The sequence below is a fragment of the Sparassis crispa genome, assembly GCF_003851025.1.
Source record: "Sparassis crispa DNA, contig_000000F, whole genome shotgun sequence".
Classification (NCBI taxonomy): Eukaryota; Fungi; Basidiomycota; class Agaricomycetes; order Polyporales; family Sparassidaceae; genus Sparassis; species Sparassis crispa.
The window spans coordinates 2,020,204-2,040,281 of NW_020939747.1; the positions used below are offsets into that span (position 1 = coordinate 2,020,204).

Genomic DNA, 20,078 nt, shown 5'->3' on the forward strand with positions numbered 1-20,078 from the left:
TCATCTTGCCACAATTGCTCCATCGACACCGATGCATGAACCGCGTTTTATGTTGCGCGAGGCATGATACATAGCTCATACTTCCTGTCTTGGCCTCGATATCCGCCGAGCTCACAGGTGACGTCCGTGGACTGGGCGTGGGCCCGATCGAAGCTAGTCCCCCGTGCGTTACGCATATAGACAGCGCAGGATCCCTCATCTCCCCAACGTGAACGTCTCAACTAACGGCTCCCAATACTCATTAATATTCGTATATATAAGAAGGGCTCGACCACGATGTCTATCTCTCGCTCAAAATCTGCTCCTCACCTCCAATATGCGGCGGCAGCGTCCAGCCACCCCTGCCACACGAATATACCACGACATCGTAGTGCAGTGGTCCTACCAGTCACGGTCCATGTACATCCGACGTGTACTCATTCACGGCGTGTTTACAGGGAGGAAGATCCCTTCAGTTTGACGGACTTTTTCCCACAAGCAAATCTTCCAGATAGCACAAAGGGGGACGAGTGGTTGTGGTTGCAGTACGAGACTTCTGGCCGCGGTAGTGTGCTGTCAGGATCGAGGCTGTCTTCTCCTATATCGGAAGAGGACGAGGAAGACCTTCCGCCTCCGCGTGCAGAAGAAGAGGACAGGACCAGGGAAATTACCAGCCACGAAGATCAAATAGTCGTTTTGGCACTAGGTACGTTCACTTAGCAGGTGCAGCTCGATACAATTCTTACAATCCCTCTGCCTTTCGAAGATAGCAAGCCCATGCTGCCTGAGGACGATGGACCGACCTCGGACGACCGGTTGCTGTCGCCATACCCTGAAGAGGACTCACCAGATGACGATGAGGCGTTGTACAACGTTTTGAGCGCGCTTCGTCGGAGCTACAGTCGACCACATTCTCCAGGTGCAGGCGACGAAGCCACCACGCTGAATAGGCTCTTCTCTGAGAAAGGCGAGGACGCAGACGACTTGGAATTGGGCGAAGGTCTAGTACATCGTGGCATGTGCAGGGTGTTCGACTTGCTTGATGTCGATAACCGATAGGATCAGGGATGTATTCTCGCGAGCGATCCAGCGCTGTTTTTTGACGAAGTTGAGATACCTCGGTCTAGTGGGGACCCCGAAAGCGGTTCTCGAGGAAAGTTCACGGGGTCGTCACGGGACCTATATAATCGACATGCGTGGGTAAAATCTGGGTTTCTTCCCACTCCCACACACACGATTCCCACAGCTTCTGGCCGTAGGCTCTTCAGTCTGCCATGCGAACTATATCCTCGCTCGACTCGCCGCCTGTTCACCTCCAGATGCCTCCTGCCACCATCACCGACAGTCATGTCCACCTCGCTCCACCGTTAACCCACCATGATTTATCTCGCTCACCGTCTCCACAGTCGGATCTCAGCTTACTCGTAAACCATCTTCTTTCATATCCCGTATCTCACCACCTTAACGCGCTGTAGGTCTCTGATCGCCACCACCCTCCTCTGCACTCTGCAGACCCTGCCATTTTACACGCCACGGATCCATCTGGACGTACGGCGTTGAGTGTCCACTCCCTACTGACGGGTCCTCATCAGGCGCCCTCGAACACTAGGACGCAGACGACCTGGTCTTCACCTATGCCTCCGCCGCCTCCCCCGCGCGACGGCAATGCAGTCCCTGGTCCTTCTACCCCCACACAAGTGAGTTTTATTGTCAAAGGCTTAGAGAAATACCAACAGTGCAACGCAGCGACCTAACAAACGCAGGCTGGACGCGTCTGACGGTGAGGACCCGGCCTCCAAGATTAGACGCGTCGTGCGAGACCACGTTACGCAGGACCCTGCTCGTGTGCTACCAATGACGACAGTTCTTTGTCTGCACGCTGCAGTTGCTCAGAAGTCGTACGGGACTGAGAAGCGCTTCCTGTGCCCGCCTCCTGTCGTTCATATCGAAGGACCAGACTGGCACCTAAAACAGCAGCAGCTTTCCATGGCGGTGGTGTCCGAGGGAGGTGATCGAGGCTGCGAACAGAAGGCCCCCCTCGATCATAACCTGACCGCCAGCTTCAAATTTCTGCACGTGAACGGTACTGCTAAGGCGAAGAGCTTCCAACTCTCTCTGGACATTGCTGAACCACCACCTCCTGTACAGGAAGGAAGCGATCCTGGTCGTGGGCGAGTCTGGGCATCATTTGATTCTGCGCCCGTCACTATCATCTCAAAACCATCGAAGAAGACGGCGAAGACACGCAACATCTCGTCATGCATCCTTGCGGGGGGACCCGTCTCCCTATTTAATCGCATCAATTCTCAGACCGTACGAACTAAATATATGACTGTTGACAACAGTCAATTATGCGCTAGCAATGTTTCCTGGTCAGCATTCAACGTCAATGTCATTCGTTCTACAGCGTCCCCGCTGCCAGAATCTCACGTCGGTACGCGACCACGTGATCCTGGAACCCGCGTCTCAGGAATACTCACGAAAACTCTCCAATAGCAGGAGGGCCTCAGCCCGTGACATACGGGAGCGAGGTTGTATTGGCGGATACGGTCTCCGGGACACAAACCGCTCCTCTCATAATTCGTAAGGTGGACAAGGGTAGGATCGTGCAAGACGATAACGGTCCTGTGAGCCAGATGCAGAAGGTCGCTTTGCAAAGGAAGGATGATGACGGCTCAAGACAGTACTTGTCTGCGGCTGGCCCGATGCCCGGGACACCTGGTACTGTTGTACCGCCTACGCCAGGGTTATCAAACCAAGCTGGTTCCCATCCTCTACTGTTCCAAGCACCCCGCTCACGCGAAGAGATAAGAGACGGAGGATTGAGCTTCATGTACGACGAAGTGGATGACTACCTCTGCTGGACGATTGTCGGGATTTGTACGTCAATTTATGATCATGTTTCTGTTTGTCACTGATGTCGTGTTGGTTCTCAGCAAAGTTCCAGTACACTTTTTTTGACGCGCTTGGTCAGAACAGCACCATCCCGGACCTCCCCATTACCCCTTTCCCTACACTGTTTTCGGCGCCGCTTTATCGCACACAAAGCCATACGATGGAACTCACCGCATCTAATTTCTTCTATGAAAATCCAAAAACGAGAACGCAGTTACCCCTCGACATATATATTGGCAATATCGGACCTCTGCGCTTTCGTATATATCCGCCACCAGATCCTGAGACATCGATGGGAAGTGCTCATAATGTGTTTATGCAGCCTCCGACTGAACCAACACATGGTCCGAATGGAGAGCCGCTTCCTCCCTTCGTCCCGATGTTTATTCCTACTGCTGCACGCTACATGCCTATGGGAGCGACGCATACTATCCTCATAGTGGAGATGCCCCCCATCAACAATATTCTCAAATCGTTGATGGAAGACGCGTTGTCTACGGAGGAGAGCGACGGCGAATCCCCTAGAAGCGGAGAGGCGACATCGGCTGGCCAGCGAAAGGTGGATGCCAGCTCGATTATTGGACGGAGCCTTCCTATACTCTTCATTCGCTCGTTCGATGGCGTTGGATATCATTCTGGCCGGGCGGTGCAGGCTGAAAACGTGTTCCAGAATATTGATCTGAGTGGCCCAAATCCTGCGACAAGTGCTATGGACCCGAGTTGGATTTCGGCGGCGCACCACGCAGCGTCTACTGTCGACGGGGGATTGCACGGATGGACGATCCGAGTGATCTGAGTGGTGTGTGTCGGCGTGCTCGCTGTGTTATTTAATATGTTGGGGCTGGTCGGACTAGGTGATTGCATGTGTTGACTTGAGCGTTAGTTTTGTTCGTGCTTGTTTTGTCGTCGATTACACGCTGTACTACTGTATCGTTGTCGTTTCCGCTGTTGCAAAAGGAGATGACCTGCCGTTCGCGATGCACGACGAGTGAGAAGGCTGACAGGGGAGAACGTTCGTGGTACATATATGGAGGACATTGATTCGGGGTGCTTGCAGTCGGGAGCCTTCCTTACCGCGTGCGTATGGGCCTCATGCGGAGATCGATGCGGTGGGGCCGAGGACAGATAAAAGCTCGAGAAATGGTCGTTCATCTCCGTTGCTCTGATATCCTCTCTACGTGACGTCGACATCTAGGCATTCCATACCTGTCCAGGTAAGTTCCAGTACTTGGCTCCCTGCCTAGAACTTTGGGGGAGGCGCTTCAGAACCCCTACCATCTCCACCGCCGTCCTCCTCCCCTCTACCTCCGCTCCATTATAAAATCGCTCCAGCTCACCCACTGAATCGAATTCGTTCATCCCAGACACCATGGCTCAGCCCGCAATCGAATCACGCCTCGAATGGTTTGCCACCCTGACCACTACACATGCTGCGGTTCCCACAGAAGAAACCAAATTCCAACGCAAGGTGCGCTTCGAATGGACCACAGGCAAATTTGGATTGATGTTTTGCTTTAGACTGCTATCATCGCCACCATTGGTGCGCATGTACCTCATAGCTATTGGCCGGAGTGCTCATGATTTTCCTGTCATTTAGGTCAGGTAAACACCGTAGAGAGGCTCACTGAGTTGCGACGCGCCGGTGTTAACATCGGTGAGCACGAGTGATGTTCCTGTTCCAGCATACATATCTGATCCCCGATCTTCATTCGCTAGTGCGCATGAACTTCTCCCATGGCTCGTACGAGAACCACCAGAAGGTCATTGACAACACCAGAAAGATGGTTGCCGGTAGGTTTTTCACCAAATATTCTTGCACTCGTCTAATGTGAGTGCCTTCTCAGCCGACCCCGAGAGTCGTCCGGTTGCCATTGCGTTGGACACAGTCAGTCGACAGCATTTAGTGTGACGCGATCGCTGATTTATTTTTTTTTGCACAAAGAAAGGACCCGAGATCCGTACTGGTGCAATGAGGGACATGAAGGACGTAAGTTGTTCCCTCTATCGATGTATAATCTTCTAGTTGATACTGGCGAACAGATCCCCATCAAGGCTGGTCACGAGTTCATTGTTTCCACGGACCCCAAGTACAGCGAAATTTGCGACGACAAAGTAATGTGGCTGGACTATGTACGTGCAGAACCATATATTTTGTGTAATTGGTAAGTTTCACCTTTGTTCCGCCAGAAAAATATCACGAAGGTCACTGCTCCTGGCAAGCTCATCTATGTTGATGATGGTATGAAGAACAGTTCCCTCGTGTGTCCTATGACTGATGATATATGTAGGTATCCTGTCTCTCCTCGTTCTTTCGATTGACGGGACCAATGTCCACGTCCGCGCGCTGAACAATGGAACGCTTTCCTCTCGCAAGGGTGTCAATTTGCCGAAGACCGATGTTGATCTTCCTGCACTGTCTGAGAAGGACAAGTCTGACCTGCAATTTGGTGTCAGGAACGGTGTCGACATGGTCTTCGCGTCGTTCATCCGTCGTGCAGAGGACGTCCGCCACATCAGACAGGTACTTGGCCCGGATGGTGCCAACATCAAGATCATTGTGAAGATCGAGAACGAACAGGGTGTCGCGAACTTTGACGAGATTTTGAGGGAGACCGACGGTGTTATGGTTGCGCGTGGTGACCTTGGTATCGAGATTCCTGCCAGCCAGGTATTTTTGGCACAGAAGATGATGATAGCGAAGTGCAACATGGCCGGCAAGCCTGTCATCGTTGCCACCCAAATGCTGGAGGTGAGTGTTATGCGGGTTTGCAAATTGGTGCAACATCTGATAATGTCACTTCGCTAGTCCATGACAGTAAGTGTCTGACATTGTTTGCTTGCCGTATATTTGACCCCTCTGTAGTACAACCCCAGACCTACCCGTGCTGAGGTCAGCGACGTCGCAAACGCTGTGCTCGATGGTGCAGATTGTGTAATGCTGTCTGGTGAGACAGCGAAGGGCTCGTACCCAATTCAGTCGGGTATGTTTTTTCCACGAAGCTGTGACATTCCCATCTTCCTAACTACGTTCCCCAGTTTTGATGATGGCCGAGACTTGTCTGCTCGCAGAAGCCGCCATCTGCTACCCCCCTCTGTATGACGACTTGAGGGCTTGCACGCCTCGTCCTACGGAGACCGTCGAGACCGTGGCCATTGCTGCAGTGGCAGCTGCGTCCGAGCAGAATGCCGGCGCTATCATCGTCTTGTCGACGAGCGGCAACACCGCGCGTCTCGTTTCCAAGTACAGACCCAGCATGCCTATCATCACAGGTTTGAAATTTGAATGACTTCTTTACCCGTTCTTCGTTGCTGAAATGTGTATTTGCCAGTCACTCGCAACCAGCAGACCGCCCGCCAGATCCACCTTCACCGAGGATGCTATCCCTTCTGGTATCCTGAGCCACGTGGAATCTCGAGTGCCCAATGGCAGACCGATGTAATTGGAGTACTTTCTGGTCTTGGCGCTGCGTAGCTCATGCCATTTCTTCCAGGTGGACAACCGCATCCGGTTCGGACTGCGCAATGCGCTGAAGCTGAACATCATCAAGACGGGTACCACTGTTGTAGCTGTGCAGGGCTGGAAGGGCGGTCTTGGACACACAAACACGCTGCGCATCTTGTCTGTGCCGACCGACCCCGCTGACCTTGAGCTGCAGCCTCTCGGTTCAGGGTCAGGCTAGAAGCGGGGTGGGAATGTCTTGACCTTTGTTGTTGTACTCGCTGTGAATGTAGTGTCTGAACAACCCGTGTAACAAATATATAGAAAGGATTAGTGGTTGTTCGCTGTATCATGGACGAACCCATTCGCCATACTGTATCACCTCGCGTGCCGACGGGGTGTGCCAAGGGCGCTTAGGTAAGGTGGGAAGGGAAATTTGAGATGAGCGCCGGCGCTGAGCTGTTCACCCAAGCTGTTGCAGGGGATCCATAGCTTAGAGCTTCCTAGTCGCCATCCTCTCCGGCCCTCTGGTCGCTGGTGCCCTTCTTTTCTCCGCTCACGACTCTCCGTCTAGAGGATGGCTTCGTCTGTATACTTCGGGAACGGGAACGGATTTTCTGAAAAGGCGCGGCTTAATGGCCTCCCCACACACTCTTCCGCCATCCGAGAGAAATGGCACCGACATCACCACACCTCGTCCTGGCTAATACCCATTTCCCTCCCTATACCTGGTGTTCGCACCCGCCGAATTAGACTTATGGCACCGAATCCGACGCGACTGCACCAATTCAGTGTCACCCGCTTCGGGAGAACCAAGGGTCCTCTCGTCCTATGCATTGGCCTTGTCATTGCACTCTTCACCGTCTTCGCGCTGCACAAGCGGTTTGCCACGCGAGAGAAGACGTGGCCCACATTGAATGTGGGTGATCCTCCGACTCTCGTATTCAGGAAGGAGGACCTGCAACGAATATGGGAATGGGAGATCGCCGCAGGGCATTACCCGAGTAATCATAAGAGTGTGTCACCTGCGTTATAGACCTGTTCTACTTGTACTTAACCCCAACAACAGTTCCTAAACAGATCGGACTGACTACACCCCCATTAAATCCAGCACTTCCCGTGCGGAAGGCTGCAACCATTCCTGCGAAGTATCGGTCACCGACCGTGACGACTACTCTCGGAGCTGGTGCAAAGCGCGTATATCTCGATTTACAGCCGAATGCTGCCTTCCCACCACGTCCGGTTCCGGGCAGCATTGCGGATCTCGACGTGGTCATGGACCACTGTGACTTCTCCACCAATCAGGTATGTACTCTTTGTGCATGAAGGGTATGTCGATTAAATGACACCGCGTGCAGTATGTACGAGATTGCTTGGAAGTCCTCCGGTTAGGTGCGGGGTTGGATACCGGACCAAGGTTGCGGAGAGGCAAGATGGACGAGTGGAAATACATCTATGTGGAGGAAATTGAACCTGAGAACGCCACGGAAGCAAACGCGACTTCGAAACCTACCTTTGCTTTGAAAACCCAAGGCGACTTGGATGCAAGTGCTGGCTTCTCGAAGAAGCGAGGCGTGGAATGGGAACCCCACCTCCACTTACCTGCGCCTCCCCCGTACCGGTCATATAAGAACCAGCCCTCCACCTGCGACGACGATAGTCCTCGTATCTACCACATGTTCTGGACGGGGCCATTCACAGACAAGCCATATCTTGCGCTGCTATCCTTCCTATACACGCAGAACATCCAGTTACACCAAGAGGATGACCACGTCGATCCCAATGTTTGCCGTCCTGTTTTCTGGTTGTGGATCAACCCTGGGCCGGCTGCTGCGGTCCCTAATCCGAACGCACTACGGGATATGTTTGACGACTTGAAGTCCAACCCATGGGCTTCACCCTTCCTGCATCCACGATTCAAAGACGTGATCAAGATCAAGATGTGGAACACCACTGAGCAACTGGACGGTATCCCGGAGCTCAAGGATGAGTGGAGGAAACTTCGGGACAGCTTGTTCAACTCGGGTGGGTTCGTCGAGAAGGTCCCTCAGAATCAGCAAGTCGAGCTGTCGGTCACCTCGGAGAGTTCGGAGAGCGAGGAAGACGGCGAGGTCTTGACGGCAGCTGTTGCACCCAGTCCGACCAGTGGACAGAAATCTGGCAATGACGATGACGACAAGCTGAACCGTGTCGGTTCAAAGTCTCCTTCCTCATATGATCGGCTGTCTGTCATTTTATCGGACATGGCGCGCTTTGTGCTGTGCCACAGGTTCGGAGGTATTTATCTTGATGCGGACGTCCTCCTTCTCCGTGATTGGGAGGAACTCTGGGGATGGAAGGGAGCTTTTGCATACCGGTGGTCGCGTCTGGAGAAATACAACACGGCGGTCCTTCGGATGAACAAAGGATCAGCGTTGGGGACTTTCCTATTCCGTACTGCACTCAAGAACGGCTTGGACTTCCACCCCATGACGGTGTCTCGCTACATTAAAGACGCCTACCTGGATGGACTACTTCTGCGCCTCGCGGACGCCCTGTTTGACCCGGCATGGTTAAACACGGAATCCTTCCAACGGGATAGACCCCCACAGCCATACTTTACTGAGTGCGCATTTGGCTTCCTGAAGTATGCCTGCTTGGTATCTGACAGTTTCATAGGTTCCGCGACTTCTTCGATACTTCACGAGAAAGCAGTGCCGCTCCTCAGGCCTTGGGTTTCGACGGCTTCTTCAAGGGGTCATACGCATATCACTATCACAATTCCTGGTGGGTCTTTGAAGTATTATCCAGTCTATTTTCAACGATGCATACGATTGTGCAGGTGGCATCCTTTTGATGCTTCACGGAATTGGCCTGATCTTGGAGAACGGTTCAAGAAGGGCGAGCAGGCAGCACGAGCCGCTCTCTCTGAGAGTGGCATTTACAACGAGACCAAAGTCGATTTGGTAACGGAGGATAGACGAGACCTTGACTGGTCGGCTGTGCTCAAGCGGACATTTGAGGCCTACGTCCGAGGAGAGGCGCCAAACATGTATGGAGAGTGGATTCGGTGGTGATGTCTCGGAATCCCCGATTTTTATCCTCTTTGTAGCATTGCTGCGCTTGATGCTGTCCTAGTGCACATCGCCTCGAACGCCTGCCCCGGTGATCTACCCCGGTGATGGAGCATGTGGGGGCCTACTTAATGTAGTTACTGGGTCATTCTACACACCATGGATTTTTTTCAGTAATGTCGTCATACTTATCTCTATCTTCTCTGTGTAATGGAATCAAGACCTTCTACCATACTACCAGTTCACTGCTCCGACAGTTCGAACCATCCTCTATGCGGATCGTTTAGGGATATCCATGTAGTCCCTCTCACTACCCATATGATACCAGGACGCTCGTACAATGCAAACATATTTCTTCTGATTCTAACTCTTACAAACAAGTTGTCTTCTTCTATCCTGGTACAACAATTGTATCTATGTATTACTGCCTCGAGGAAAGCTTGGCCTGCGCAGTCTGGACGGTGCTCTTGAGAAGTGCAATAACTTGTTCAGGCTCTGGTGCGCTGAATATCGCTGTCCCTGCAACGATGACGTTGCTCCCTGATCGAATCAGGTCAAAGGGTGCTGACTGGAGTGGTAAGAACATGGAAACGTACCCGCATCAGCGCAGACACCAATGGTCTTCGGACCGACACCGCCGTCGACTTCTATATCCTTGTCGGGAAAGCGAGCGCGAAGCTCAGCAACTTTGGGTACACAGCGGTCCAAGAACTTCTGGCCACCGCGACCTGTGTGCACCGTTGAGCCAACGGTCTGGCGATAAATTGCATGAGAGATTGCTTACCAGGGTAAACGGTCATGACCAGCAGCATGTCGGCCGCGTCTGCAACCTCGTCGGAGATAGCTGTGGAGGGCGTGTCGGGAGAGATAGCAACGCCCGCCTTCATCTTCCGCTCGCGGATCGCATCAATAAGCGCGAGGGGGTCCGCTGTGAACACCGCGTCACAGAGTTTCCGTCAGCAGAGGGAAGGCTAGACGTACATGTCGCTTCCAGGTGGAAGCAGTATAACGCACCGCCCGCGTCAGCAATGTCGTTCACCCACTGGTATACAGGTCTTGGTCAACACATCCGATGCAGCTAGATAATCCTGCACCTTCTCGGGCTGCGATACCATCATGTGACAGTCCATGAAAATGCCCGGGACGCCCTTCGATACGCACGAAAGGATGGGCGCGCCTGATCAGGTGAGATCCCCGCACGACCCGTGAAGCTTCAGAGACATACCCATGGTGATGTTTGGCACAAAATGACTGACATGCATTATGATCAGCGTAGGGGAGCAGGGAGTCTGCGCACTGAGCTTCACCCGTCCATAATATCTTCGAAGATGTGAGCAGTTATGTACACGGAAATTGACGTAAGAGACTGACCCATGTGCAACCATTCCGCACCGCCCTTGATCATCCTCTTACATTCTGCGGTGAGCTGTCCGAAGTCGGACGCCAGAACAGAGGGAGAGATAATTGCATGAGGCATCACAATTCTCTATCCGATGTGTCTAGATGGGCGAAGAGCTTGACGTCGCGATTCGAGAGGCCGGAATTCAATTCGCTATTTCACGTGACGAGGTGCACCGTAACCGCTTCGGCCAAGCCTCGGCTGCGGGAAGCCGTGCCCCCCCAAAAGCTGTAACCCAGCCAGTATATAACCGCAGGCGTCTCCGCAACATATCTGTCACGACTCGCGTTGCTCCCTCATTTACGCCAAAATGTTTACGAAAACTACTCTCTTCGTCTTTTCCCTGCTTCTTGCATTTTTTGCTGTTAATGCTACCGCGGAAGGCGTCCAGAAGCGCCAGGGTAAGTATATTCGCTATTTCGTGCACCAACTTTGCTGAACACGATCTTCAGTCGACAGCGTCATCAATTCCATAACCTCAGACATAGGTTCAGTTGCCTCTCAGGCTACTGCCGGAGGTACGTCTCTTCCAAGCTTTGTATGAAGTGGAGCCTCCTGACGGTCATCGCCTACCAGCTGCGTCTGTCTTCAGCGATGTAACGTCGTTTGGTGGGAGTATTGCAACTATTGTCACATGTAAGGCTTCAGTTCATCGCTTCCCAAAGGTCCCAGACTGAACGTGTGTTTCAGCCGCTGGAGGAGAGGCTTTCACCATCGTGACTTCTGAGGGGGGCAAGGGCATTACTCTCGCCACGAGTGGTTTCGGCGTAGTCACGACCTTCGCGGGCTCGGTCTACACTGAGGCAACTGGAGCTGGTGGCTCTGCTCTCACAGGCTCACCTACGTGAGTTTGCCATCTATTGTATAACATTCAGATTCTTGACCACCGTGATCACAGCTCTACCTCCGGCGCACAAACCTTTACATTCTCCATGCCGCTGCTCACTGGACTTGCTGTCGTGCTCAGCGGTGTCTTCGCCGGTGCATGGGTGACACTCTAAGATATCCATATTTCTGAACATTTATTCATTTAACTGCCGAGCGCTGCTTCGCTCACGGTACTTTATTTCGATACTTCTGTTGTGCGATTGTACCTACTGTACTTAGGTGCATGATTGAGAATGCCGATTTGTTGCATTCTAGATGCGCCTCGACAACTCCTCATCAATTGTGCACCAGCACGCGCTCAACGGTCTGGACGACCTAGGCTAAGCCGGGCGCATTCCTCACATATACGCAGATGGGCGAAAGATGCAGTGGCAACTCAATTGGAATTAGTACATTTACTGGTCGACCTTGCTCATGTCCTTGTTGGTCTGTGCGAATGTGAGACACGCGCAAAGCACACAGCTCGATGATATACGTACCTTGGGGTTAAAAAAGAGGGAGTTGGGTCCCCAGGGGAACGATCCAGCAGCTAAAGTGATATTAGTAGGGTCTAGAACGCGTGTAATCGAACGACTTACCACGGCGGTTCAGATACTCGTAGGCAGGGGGGTCGGGCAGGTGCCCATCATTCTCTGCCATGAGATGGGCCTCGTGCTCATGGTGCTCAGACTCCAGTTTGTAAACCCAGATGCTACAGACGAAGACTAACGCGATTGAACGTTACCCCCAAAGACACGCAGTATTATTGCGGGTACTTACTGGCAGGAGCGCAGACGAAGAAGCTTTTGGCCACGTCAAATAGCAGTAGATGGTACTAGAACTGCGACATACCTGATGCGACGCCATAAGTTGGCGGTTTCTGAGAATGGAGGTCCGTCAAAGGAAGGGGAATTAATGACGTGACGGACGTACCGGCAGCGTGCGCGTAGAGAGCAGCCTGCTTCTCCATGTAATCCGACTTTACCACGTCGGCGGTAGCGCTAGCAAAAGAGCGGGTGCGGGGGACCGCGCGCAGAAGCGCACGACGGGCGATGATTGAGGACATGGGGAGACAGTGGATACGTTCAAGGACAAGGGACTCGGAGGAGAAAGGTGACGGACGATGCCGGATGGGAACGGATTATGTCATCAGAGCGTGTTGGCTCGCGTGGCTGCAAACGCCCGCTGCAGCTCGAGCTGACGCGTCGCGCGACGCTCTCAGCTTCAATCCGACACCATGGTACCCCGTACTCAGTCCTCCGCAGCGGGTGTGCTCGCCCTTCTCTCAGAGCCAGAACCTCTGCTTAAACAACATGCACTGAACACCCTTAATACTCTGGTTCCCAGGTTCTGGGCAGAAATTTCAGAACATATTGCCCTTATGTGCGTACGCGTCATCTTTCTTAGGATTTTGTATCTGAAAAAAGAGCTACTATAGAGAGTCACTCTATGAGAGCGATGAGCTTCCCCAGGCAGCCCATGACTCCGCTGCATTGCTCGCCAGCAAAGTTTACTATTTCCTTGGCGAGTACGACGAAGCACTGTCCTTTGCCCTCGGTGCTGGGACCGCGTTTGAGGCCGAGAGCCGCACACTAGGCGCTGAGGAATACGTGGAAACTGTCATCTGTGAGTGTTAGAGCTGATACTCCGCCTACAGTTGCTCACGAAGATTGCTTCTGGTGCCTAGCCAAGGCTATTGACAAATATATCAAAGCGCGGTCTCACGAGCAGTCGGAGAAAGAGGGAAAAATTGACTCCAAACTACAAACTATTATTGAAGGCATCTTTCGGCGATGTATTCAGGATGGGGATTACAAGCAGGTGTGCACTTGTCCTTACGACCTGACATAATTCCAATTTTAACACTGTTCTGTAGGCAATAGGTATCGCGTTGGAATCGCGCCGTCTTGATATCATTACCCAGATATACGAAAGGACTCACGACGCTAGTTTGCTCTCGTATGCTATGGAAGCTGTACTTGATACCGCGTTTCCGCTTGCGTACCGCAACCAAGTCCTCAGGTTCCTTCTGCCGCTGTTCCCTCCACCAACGAGTGCGACGAAATCTCCCCACGTGTACTCACTAACTCGTTTACTGGTCTCGCTTAGTTCGCCTGAACTGACCGTTCCGCTCTTGACATCCCTCGTTCCAAGCGAAAACCTCCTCGCATACCAGTTTGCATTTGATCTCGTCGAAGGCGGATCCCAGGATTTTTTGGAGACTATTCGTAAGGAGCTGCCTGAAGGTCAAGCGGTAAGTGCTGTTTCATGGTTGTGGTGTCCTGTCATTTCTGAACTTGCGACAGGACACGAAGCCAATTTACGACAAATTGCGGCGAATTCTTCTCGGCCAAGAGTCTATCAAGTTGTACTTGGAATTCCTGAAGCGCAACAACAAGGTTGATATGCTGATTTTGAAGAACACCAAGGTGAGGCGAACTGTAAATATATTCTACATGCACTCCTGAAAATTCTACCAGGACGCGTTGGAACCACGGTCTTCAATATACCATACAGCTCTCACTTTGCAGAACGCATTCATGCACTCTGGAACTACCTCCGATACTTTCCTCAGGGACAATCTCGAGTGGCTTGGCTTGGCTTCGAATTGGTCCAAGTTCTCGGCTACAGCAGCTCTTGGTGTGATTCACAAAGGTCATTTTGAGGAGAGCATGAACATCCTCGGTCCATACTTACCCCAGCCTGCCGGCGAAGACAGTGGTATTCCTGGCTCACAGTATTCAGAAGGCGGCGCGCTATATGCTCTGGGTCTTGTTAACGCTGGCTGTGGAAGCGGTAGGCACGTAGAAGCATATCTGCGGGATACATTGAAGGCGGCACAGAAGGAGGTTGTGCAACATGGAGCATGTCTCGGTCTTGGTGTCGCGGGAATGGGCGGCAAGAATGCTGAGACATACGACGAGTTGAAGCAGATTCTGTTCACCGATTCTGCTGTTGCGGGCGAGGCTGCGGGCTATGCAATGGGTCTTACTATGCTCGGAACGGCAGATGCTACCAGCGCAGACGAGATGCTGATGTATGCACGGGAAACTCAGCATGAAAAGATCATTCGCGGCGTTGCTATCGGGCTTGCGTTTATCTACTACGGGAGGCAAGAGGAGGCCGACGAGATGATCAAAACCCTCATTGAAGAAAAGGTACGTGCACCCACGGTATTGTCTTCTCTGTATCTCATGAACGGTGTAGGATCCCATTCTCCGTTATGGTGGTGTGTACACGCTGGCCCTGGCATATGCTGGGACTTCGAACAACGATGCCATCCGCAAATTATTGCACGTCGCGGTTTCAGATACGTCGGACGATGTGAGGAGGGCTGCAGTCACATCTCTGGCATTCCTGCTGTTCAAGAACCCGTATCAAGTACCTCGGATTGTACAGCTCCTCAGCGAGAGCTATAATCCTCATGTTAGATGTGGTGCGACTCTGGCACTTGGTATCGCTTGTGCTGGCACCGGCTTGCAGGTTCGCTTCTACCAGCATGTCATGCCCACCGTCTGTTGACTTCCATTACACAGGATGCCGTCGAAATCTTGGAGCCGATGACCAGAGATAGTGTAGACTTTGTCCGCCAAGGGGCGTTCGTTGCACTCGGCATGGTCCTCGTCGAGCAGTCGGAAGCATCGTCACCCTCACTTGCGTCTACGCGCGCGTTGTACTTGAAGATTGTTTCGGACAAGCACGAGGATCCGATGGCTCGGTTCGGTGCAGCCTTGGGACAGGGTTTGATCGATGCGGGTGGTCGGAACGTGACGATCAGTTTGCAGAGTCGCGCTGGAAGCCGCAACACCAATGCTATCGTTGGTATGGTGTTGTTCTGCCAGTTCTGGTACTGGTACCCGTTAGCACACTGTGCTTGTTTGGCGTTCGATCCCACTGGCATTATTGGTCTAGACGGTGATTTGCAGGTAAGAAGCTCGTACCCAAATCACTCTACGTGAATATTAATGTCGTGCTTCAGGCGCCCAACTTTGAGTTCGTCTCCAACGTTAAGCCCAGCCTCTTCGCTTATCCAGCGCCCACAAAGCCGCCAAAGAAGGAGGCTGTGACAAAGGTAGCCGCCGCCGTCCTATCCACGACGGCGAAGGCGAAGGCCAGAGAAAAGAAGAAGGCAGCTGAAAGCGATGCCATGGAGACTGTGGGTGGTCAGTGCAGTTGCCAATCCGTCAGGCTAATTGTACATTAGGATGAGAAGCAGGAGACAAAGAAGGACGTCGATGTTGAGATGAAGACAGATGAGCCCTCAACATCGAAGCAAGGTGATGTGACGCCTGCGGAGGGAAATTCGATGGGCGTGTCAAAACGCAAGGAGCCGTCCTTCGAAAAATTAACCAACTTCTCGCGAGTGGTACCTGCGCAGGTGGCCTACATCAGCTTCCCGCCCGATTGCCGGTATCAGCCAGTGCGAGCGGTGTCGACATGGACCTCGACCGGTGCCAAGGCCTCCAAGACTCCAAGTAATGGCCCAAAGTCCTCCATCCCTGGCCTGTCCTCAGACAAGCATGCAGGCGGCGGCGGCATCCTGATCATGATCGACCAGCGTCCGGAGGAGGAGCCAGATTACATCGACTTTGAGACGCAGACGATCCATGCTGATGCACAGGGTGTCCCTGCAGTACCTGAGGACCGACATGCACTGGTGCCGGAAGGGCGTCACATCTCGCTAGATGAGAACGGCCCAGAGGCGGATCCTCCCGAGTCGTTTGAGGTACGTTGACGAAAAGTTGTGCGCTGGACATTTCTAACGACTGGCCCTTCTCCAGTACCCTTTTGACAATGATACATAGAAAACATTTGTCGTCAGTTGGCTTCGGACTATGTCACAATCACATCAAATTTTTACTGTTACTGTGCTGGTCCAGGTTTTTGTCGTCATCTCGGGTTCATCTGACCTAATCTATATGATGCCGACGTCATGATGGTACATCTGTGTGCTGACAATTACTCTCACAGTTCCAATCCTATAAGATCGCGAGTATGTAAGTGCGGAGTATCACCGCAACGCCATTCTCGCCATGTCGAGCACCGTGCGCGTCGCCATCCTCGACGACTACCAGAACGTCGCGTTCACTTACGCGGACTGGTCTCCCATACGAAATCGTCTCTCGATTGACCTGTACCCCGAAACGATCGTCGCTGACGAAGATGCCCTTGTACAAAGGCTCCAGCCATATGAAGTTATTTGTGCTATGAGGGAACGGACGAAGTTTCCTGCTTCAGTGCTCGACAGACTTCCGAATCTGAGGCTCATAGCTACAACGGGACCGCGTAACGCGGGCATAGATGTCGTCCATGCAAAGAGTAAAGGTATCGTAGTATCAGGGACAGGCGGAGGGGGAAACTCAACTTTGGAGCATATATGGGCACTGATCCTGGCAACGGCCAGGTTTATCCCTGAGGAGGATCGTAATGTGAAGGCAGGAAAGGTGCCCTGGCAATCCACGATACCCACCGGGTTGGCCGGGAAGACGTTGGGCCTCGTCGGCGTAGGTAGGCTGGGTTCTCGGACTGCAGAGGTAAGTTGCTTAATTGTCAATACACTACATCTCTCATGCCGCCCAGATCGCAAAGGCCTTTGAGATGGAGGTCATCGGCTGGTCGCCCAATCTCACCCCAGAACGCGCCGCTACTGCAGGAGTGATATACGTAGCCTCGAAGGAGGAGCTTTTCAGACGCAGCGATATAGTGTCCGTGCACATGGTTCTGTCCGAGCGGACCTACCATATGATCACTACCGCGGACATCGCGCTTATGAAGCGCACTGCGTTCTTCATCAATACTTCTCGGGGACCACTTGTGGAGGAGGCTGCGCTTGTCAAGGCATTGAAAGGGAGGAGGATTGCAGGTGCCGGGTTGGATGTGTTCGAGGTTGAGCCCTTGCCGCTCGATCATCCAATCCGACGCCTGGAGAACGTCGTCCTGAGTCCACACACAGGCTACGTGAGTGACACCAGCTACAAGGTGAGTATATGCATGCCGAGATCTTTGTGAATGCAACAAGGCTTACTGTATTTCTAGGTGTTCTGGACGGAAACTGTTGACAACATTGCGGGTTATCTGGAGGGCAATCCAAAGCGGGTTATGGATTAGATTTCGAAGCCACGGCCCGGGAGATTGCGCGTTGAGATCATATCTTATCGTGTCTTTTACTTCTTCCTTCGGCTCGTCTGTTGGTACTGTAGGGCCACACATGTGGACCACCTTGAAGAGAACTTGTAACAGTAGAACAGAGCAAATTTGACAGAATGGCTGTGAGCGTGTTGATTTGAGTCATCGCAGCCGCATGGTCACGCTGTGACGGCGTCCAAGTGACCGTGACGAGTGGACTACGTCCGAGAACAGAGTCTCCTGTGCCGCGCGTCTTTTCTTTCTTGTTATACACCACCATCTTCACTCGTCTTCACAATGGCTGAAAGCCGTTTGTCCCATCGCAAAAATGGTGAGCATCCGTTATGTAACGCCTTTTTTTCGCGTTGTCTCGGTGTACTTAGTGATCGCACACTAACCCACAACCCAGAGTACAAAAGCAAAGGTGGTCTCAAGCAAGAGGACTTGAGGCGGAGACGGGAGGAGCAGCAGGTTGAAATTAGAAAGCAGAAGAGGGAGGAGAACATCACTAAGAGGCGAAACTTCCTTCCGGCGACTGCTGGGGATTCGGATGAAGAGGGTGCTACCACTACCTGGGAGAGCCCTGTGAGTAGCCTCTCTGATACCGTCCTGGTATGGCGATACCGATGCTACTTTATAGCTGGCTGAGGAGATGATCGCTGGCGTTTTCTCCGATGACCCCGATCGCCAATTGGACGCGACGACAAAGTTCCGCAAACTGCTCTCAAAGGAGAAAAATCCGCCAATTGAACGCGTCATAGCATGTGGTGTTGTCCCTCGATTTGTTCAATTCTTGCAGGGCAACAATGCTATGCTTCAGGTAAATTGTCGATTCTGTCCATGGAATGTTCAGGTACTCATGAATGTCTTCAGTTTGAGGCCGCATGGGCGCTCACTAATATCGCTTCGGGCACTGCTGAGCATACCCAAGTTGTGATTACCGCGAACGCTGTCCCCGAGTTCATCAAGCTCCTGTCTTCCCCGGTCCTTGACGTCCGAGAGCAGGCTGTCTGGGCGTTGGGCAACATCGCCGGTGACAGTCCAGCATGCCGTGATTACGTCCTTCAGCAAGGAGCCTTGAGGCCACTCCTCAATCTGCTGAGTGAGAACCACAAGCTCAGCATGCTTAGAAATGCAACTTGGACCTTGAGTAATTTCTGCCGAGGGAAGTCACCACAGCCAGACTGGGAGTTGGTACGCATTCCATCAGCCATTCGTTAGGCCGCGATATGAATTTCCTTCTGTCCCAGATATCTCCTGCGCTCACCGTCTTGACAAAGTTGATCTACTCGCTCGACGACGAGATCCTGATCGACGCTTGCTGGGCGATCTCTTACCTTTCTGATGGCTCCAATGACAAGATCCAGGCTGTCATCGAGTCAGGTGTCTGTAGGCGGTTGGTTGACCTCCTCATGCATCCTTCGACTTCTGTACAGACTCCGGCCCTCCGTTCTGTTGGCAACATCGTGACGGGTGATGACCTGCAGACCCAGGTGGTGATCACGTCGGGAGCGCTCCCAGCGCTCTTGTCTTTACTGTCCTCTCCCAAGGACGGTATCAGAAAGGAGGCTTGCTGGACGATCTCGAACATCACCGCTGGGTCTCCGCCCCAGATCCAGGCTGTCATCGACGCAAATATCATTCCTCCTCTCATCAACATTCTCCAGAATGCTGATTTCAAGACGAGGAAGGAGGCTTGCTGGGCTATCTCGAACGCCACATCTGGCGGCCTTCAAGAACCCTCGCAGATCCGTTATCTGGTTTCACAAGGTTGCATCAAGCCCTTGTGTGATCTCCTTACGATGATGGACAACAAGATCATCCAAGTGGCTCTTGACGGTCTGGATAACATCTTGAAAGTGGGAGAGTTGGACAAGCAGGCGACGGGCCCGGGAGCCGTGAACCAATATGCGCTGTATGTAGAGGAGGCCGGAGGAATGGTGACCATCCATAATCTCCAACAACACGACAACTTGGAGATCTACAAGAAGGCGTTCAACATTATGGACAAGTACTTCCCTGACGACGAAGAAGTGGATGCTGGTATCAACACTGCAAACGTCGACGCCACAGGTGCTTTCGCGGTACGCTTATTTGTCCTTCAACGTAGTACTTCGCTCATTTTCTCATTTTCTCTTGCAGTTCGACCAGGGAGGTGCTGCTCCGCCTTCTGGAGGTTTCAATTTCGGAGGGCAGTAAATTGGTGGTTTTTCGTACCGATACACATTCTTTCTTCTTCCTTCATGACCTCCGTTATTGTCTAGTGAGATACTTTCAGAATATCCATTGTGTTTTCCGCGTTGCACCATCCTCATCAGGT

The 20,078-nt window shown here is 52.5% G+C and overlaps 10 protein-coding genes across 10 annotated transcripts; 8 read left to right on the forward strand and 2 right to left on the reverse strand.

Moving 5' to 3' along the window:
- Positions 1-316: 316 nt before the first annotated feature.
- On the forward strand, positions 317-1,038 carry SCP_0107030 (hypothetical protein; the record flags this gene model as incomplete). The annotated part of the gene is made up of 3 exons (XM_027752933.1): positions 317-393; positions 438-685; positions 746-1,038. 3 exons carry the CDS (start codon positions 317-319, stop codon positions 1,036-1,038), a joined length of 618 nt encoding a protein of 205 aa, XP_027608734.1.
- Positions 1,039-1,253: 215 nt separating this feature from the next.
- On the forward strand, positions 1,254-3,670 carry SCP_0107040 (hypothetical protein; the record flags this gene model as incomplete). Its single annotated transcript, XM_027752934.1, has 5 exons — positions 1,254-1,403; positions 1,455-1,676; positions 1,726-2,413; positions 2,476-2,859; positions 2,916-3,670. The coding sequence occupies 5 exons, from the start codon at positions 1,254-1,256 to the stop codon at positions 3,668-3,670; spliced, it is 2,199 nt and encodes a 732-aa protein (XP_027608735.1).
- A 573-nt stretch (positions 3,671-4,243) lies between these two features.
- Positions 4,244-6,554, forward strand: SCP_0107050 (Pyruvate kinase; the record flags this gene model as incomplete). Its single annotated transcript, XM_027752935.1, has 14 exons — positions 4,244-4,342; positions 4,393-4,414; positions 4,472-4,528; positions 4,591-4,665; positions 4,719-4,759; positions 4,817-4,861; positions 4,915-5,004; positions 5,062-5,113; positions 5,163-5,623; positions 5,681-5,689; positions 5,738-5,855; positions 5,911-6,144; positions 6,204-6,310; positions 6,366-6,554. 14 exons carry the CDS (start codon positions 4,244-4,246, stop codon positions 6,552-6,554), a joined length of 1,599 nt encoding a protein of 532 aa, XP_027608736.1.
- Positions 6,555-6,890: 336 nt separating this feature from the next.
- SCP_0107060 (predicted protein) lies at positions 6,891-9,474 on the forward strand (the record flags this gene model as incomplete). The annotated part of the gene is made up of 6 exons (XM_027752936.1): positions 6,891-7,329; positions 7,383-7,618; positions 7,672-8,918; positions 8,972-9,079; positions 9,135-9,344; positions 9,405-9,474. The coding sequence occupies 6 exons, from the start codon at positions 6,891-6,893 to the stop codon at positions 9,472-9,474; spliced, it is 2,310 nt and encodes a 769-aa protein (XP_027608737.1).
- Positions 9,475-9,787: 313 nt separating this feature from the next.
- SCP_0107070 (Ribulose-phosphate 3-epimerase) lies at positions 9,788-10,843 on the reverse strand (the record flags this gene model as incomplete). Its single annotated transcript, XM_027752937.1, has 8 exons — positions 9,788-9,906; positions 9,963-10,094; positions 10,151-10,294; positions 10,348-10,408; positions 10,461-10,543; positions 10,592-10,617; positions 10,674-10,686; positions 10,738-10,843. The coding sequence occupies 8 exons, from the start codon at positions 10,841-10,843 to the stop codon at positions 9,788-9,790; spliced, it is 684 nt and encodes a 227-aa protein (XP_027608738.1).
- A 232-nt stretch (positions 10,844-11,075) lies between these two features.
- SCP_0107080 (hypothetical protein) lies at positions 11,076-11,766 on the forward strand (the record flags this gene model as incomplete). The annotated part of the gene is made up of 5 exons (XM_027752938.1): positions 11,076-11,166; positions 11,218-11,283; positions 11,342-11,401; positions 11,456-11,609; positions 11,664-11,766. The coding sequence occupies 5 exons, from the start codon at positions 11,076-11,078 to the stop codon at positions 11,764-11,766; spliced, it is 474 nt and encodes a 157-aa protein (XP_027608739.1).
- Positions 11,767-12,048: 282 nt separating this feature from the next.
- Positions 12,049-12,698, reverse strand: SCP_0107090 (Cytochrome c oxidase subunit 6A, mitochondrial; the record flags this gene model as incomplete). The annotated part of the gene is made up of 6 exons (XM_027752939.1): positions 12,049-12,081; positions 12,133-12,182; positions 12,232-12,357; positions 12,413-12,435; positions 12,485-12,512; positions 12,566-12,698. The coding sequence occupies 6 exons, from the start codon at positions 12,696-12,698 to the stop codon at positions 12,049-12,051; spliced, it is 393 nt and encodes a 130-aa protein (XP_027608740.1).
- A 171-nt stretch (positions 12,699-12,869) lies between these two features.
- On the forward strand, positions 12,870-16,437 carry SCP_0107100 (26S proteasome regulatory subunit rpn2; the record flags this gene model as incomplete). The annotated part of the gene is made up of 11 exons (XM_027752940.1): positions 12,870-13,015; positions 13,071-13,258; positions 13,320-13,453; positions 13,509-13,886; positions 13,939-14,061; positions 14,113-14,790; positions 14,840-15,115; positions 15,169-15,558; positions 15,612-15,788; positions 15,837-16,358; positions 16,414-16,437. 11 exons carry the CDS (start codon positions 12,870-12,872, stop codon positions 16,435-16,437), a joined length of 3,036 nt encoding a protein of 1,011 aa, XP_027608741.1.
- A 228-nt stretch (positions 16,438-16,665) lies between these two features.
- Positions 16,666-17,740, forward strand: SCP_0107110 (D-isomer specific 2-hydroxyacid dehydrogenase; the record flags this gene model as incomplete). Its single annotated transcript, XM_027752941.1, has 3 exons — positions 16,666-17,166; positions 17,213-17,611; positions 17,669-17,740. 3 exons carry the CDS (start codon positions 16,666-16,668, stop codon positions 17,738-17,740), a joined length of 972 nt encoding a protein of 323 aa, XP_027608742.1.
- A 315-nt stretch (positions 17,741-18,055) lies between these two features.
- Positions 18,056-19,957, forward strand: SCP_0107120 (Importin subunit alpha; the record flags this gene model as incomplete). The annotated part of the gene is made up of 6 exons (XM_027752942.1): positions 18,056-18,089; positions 18,168-18,343; positions 18,399-18,578; positions 18,632-18,952; positions 19,009-19,842; positions 19,901-19,957. The coding sequence occupies 6 exons, from the start codon at positions 18,056-18,058 to the stop codon at positions 19,955-19,957; spliced, it is 1,602 nt and encodes a 533-aa protein (XP_027608743.1).
- Positions 19,958-20,078: the final 121 nt, after the last annotated feature.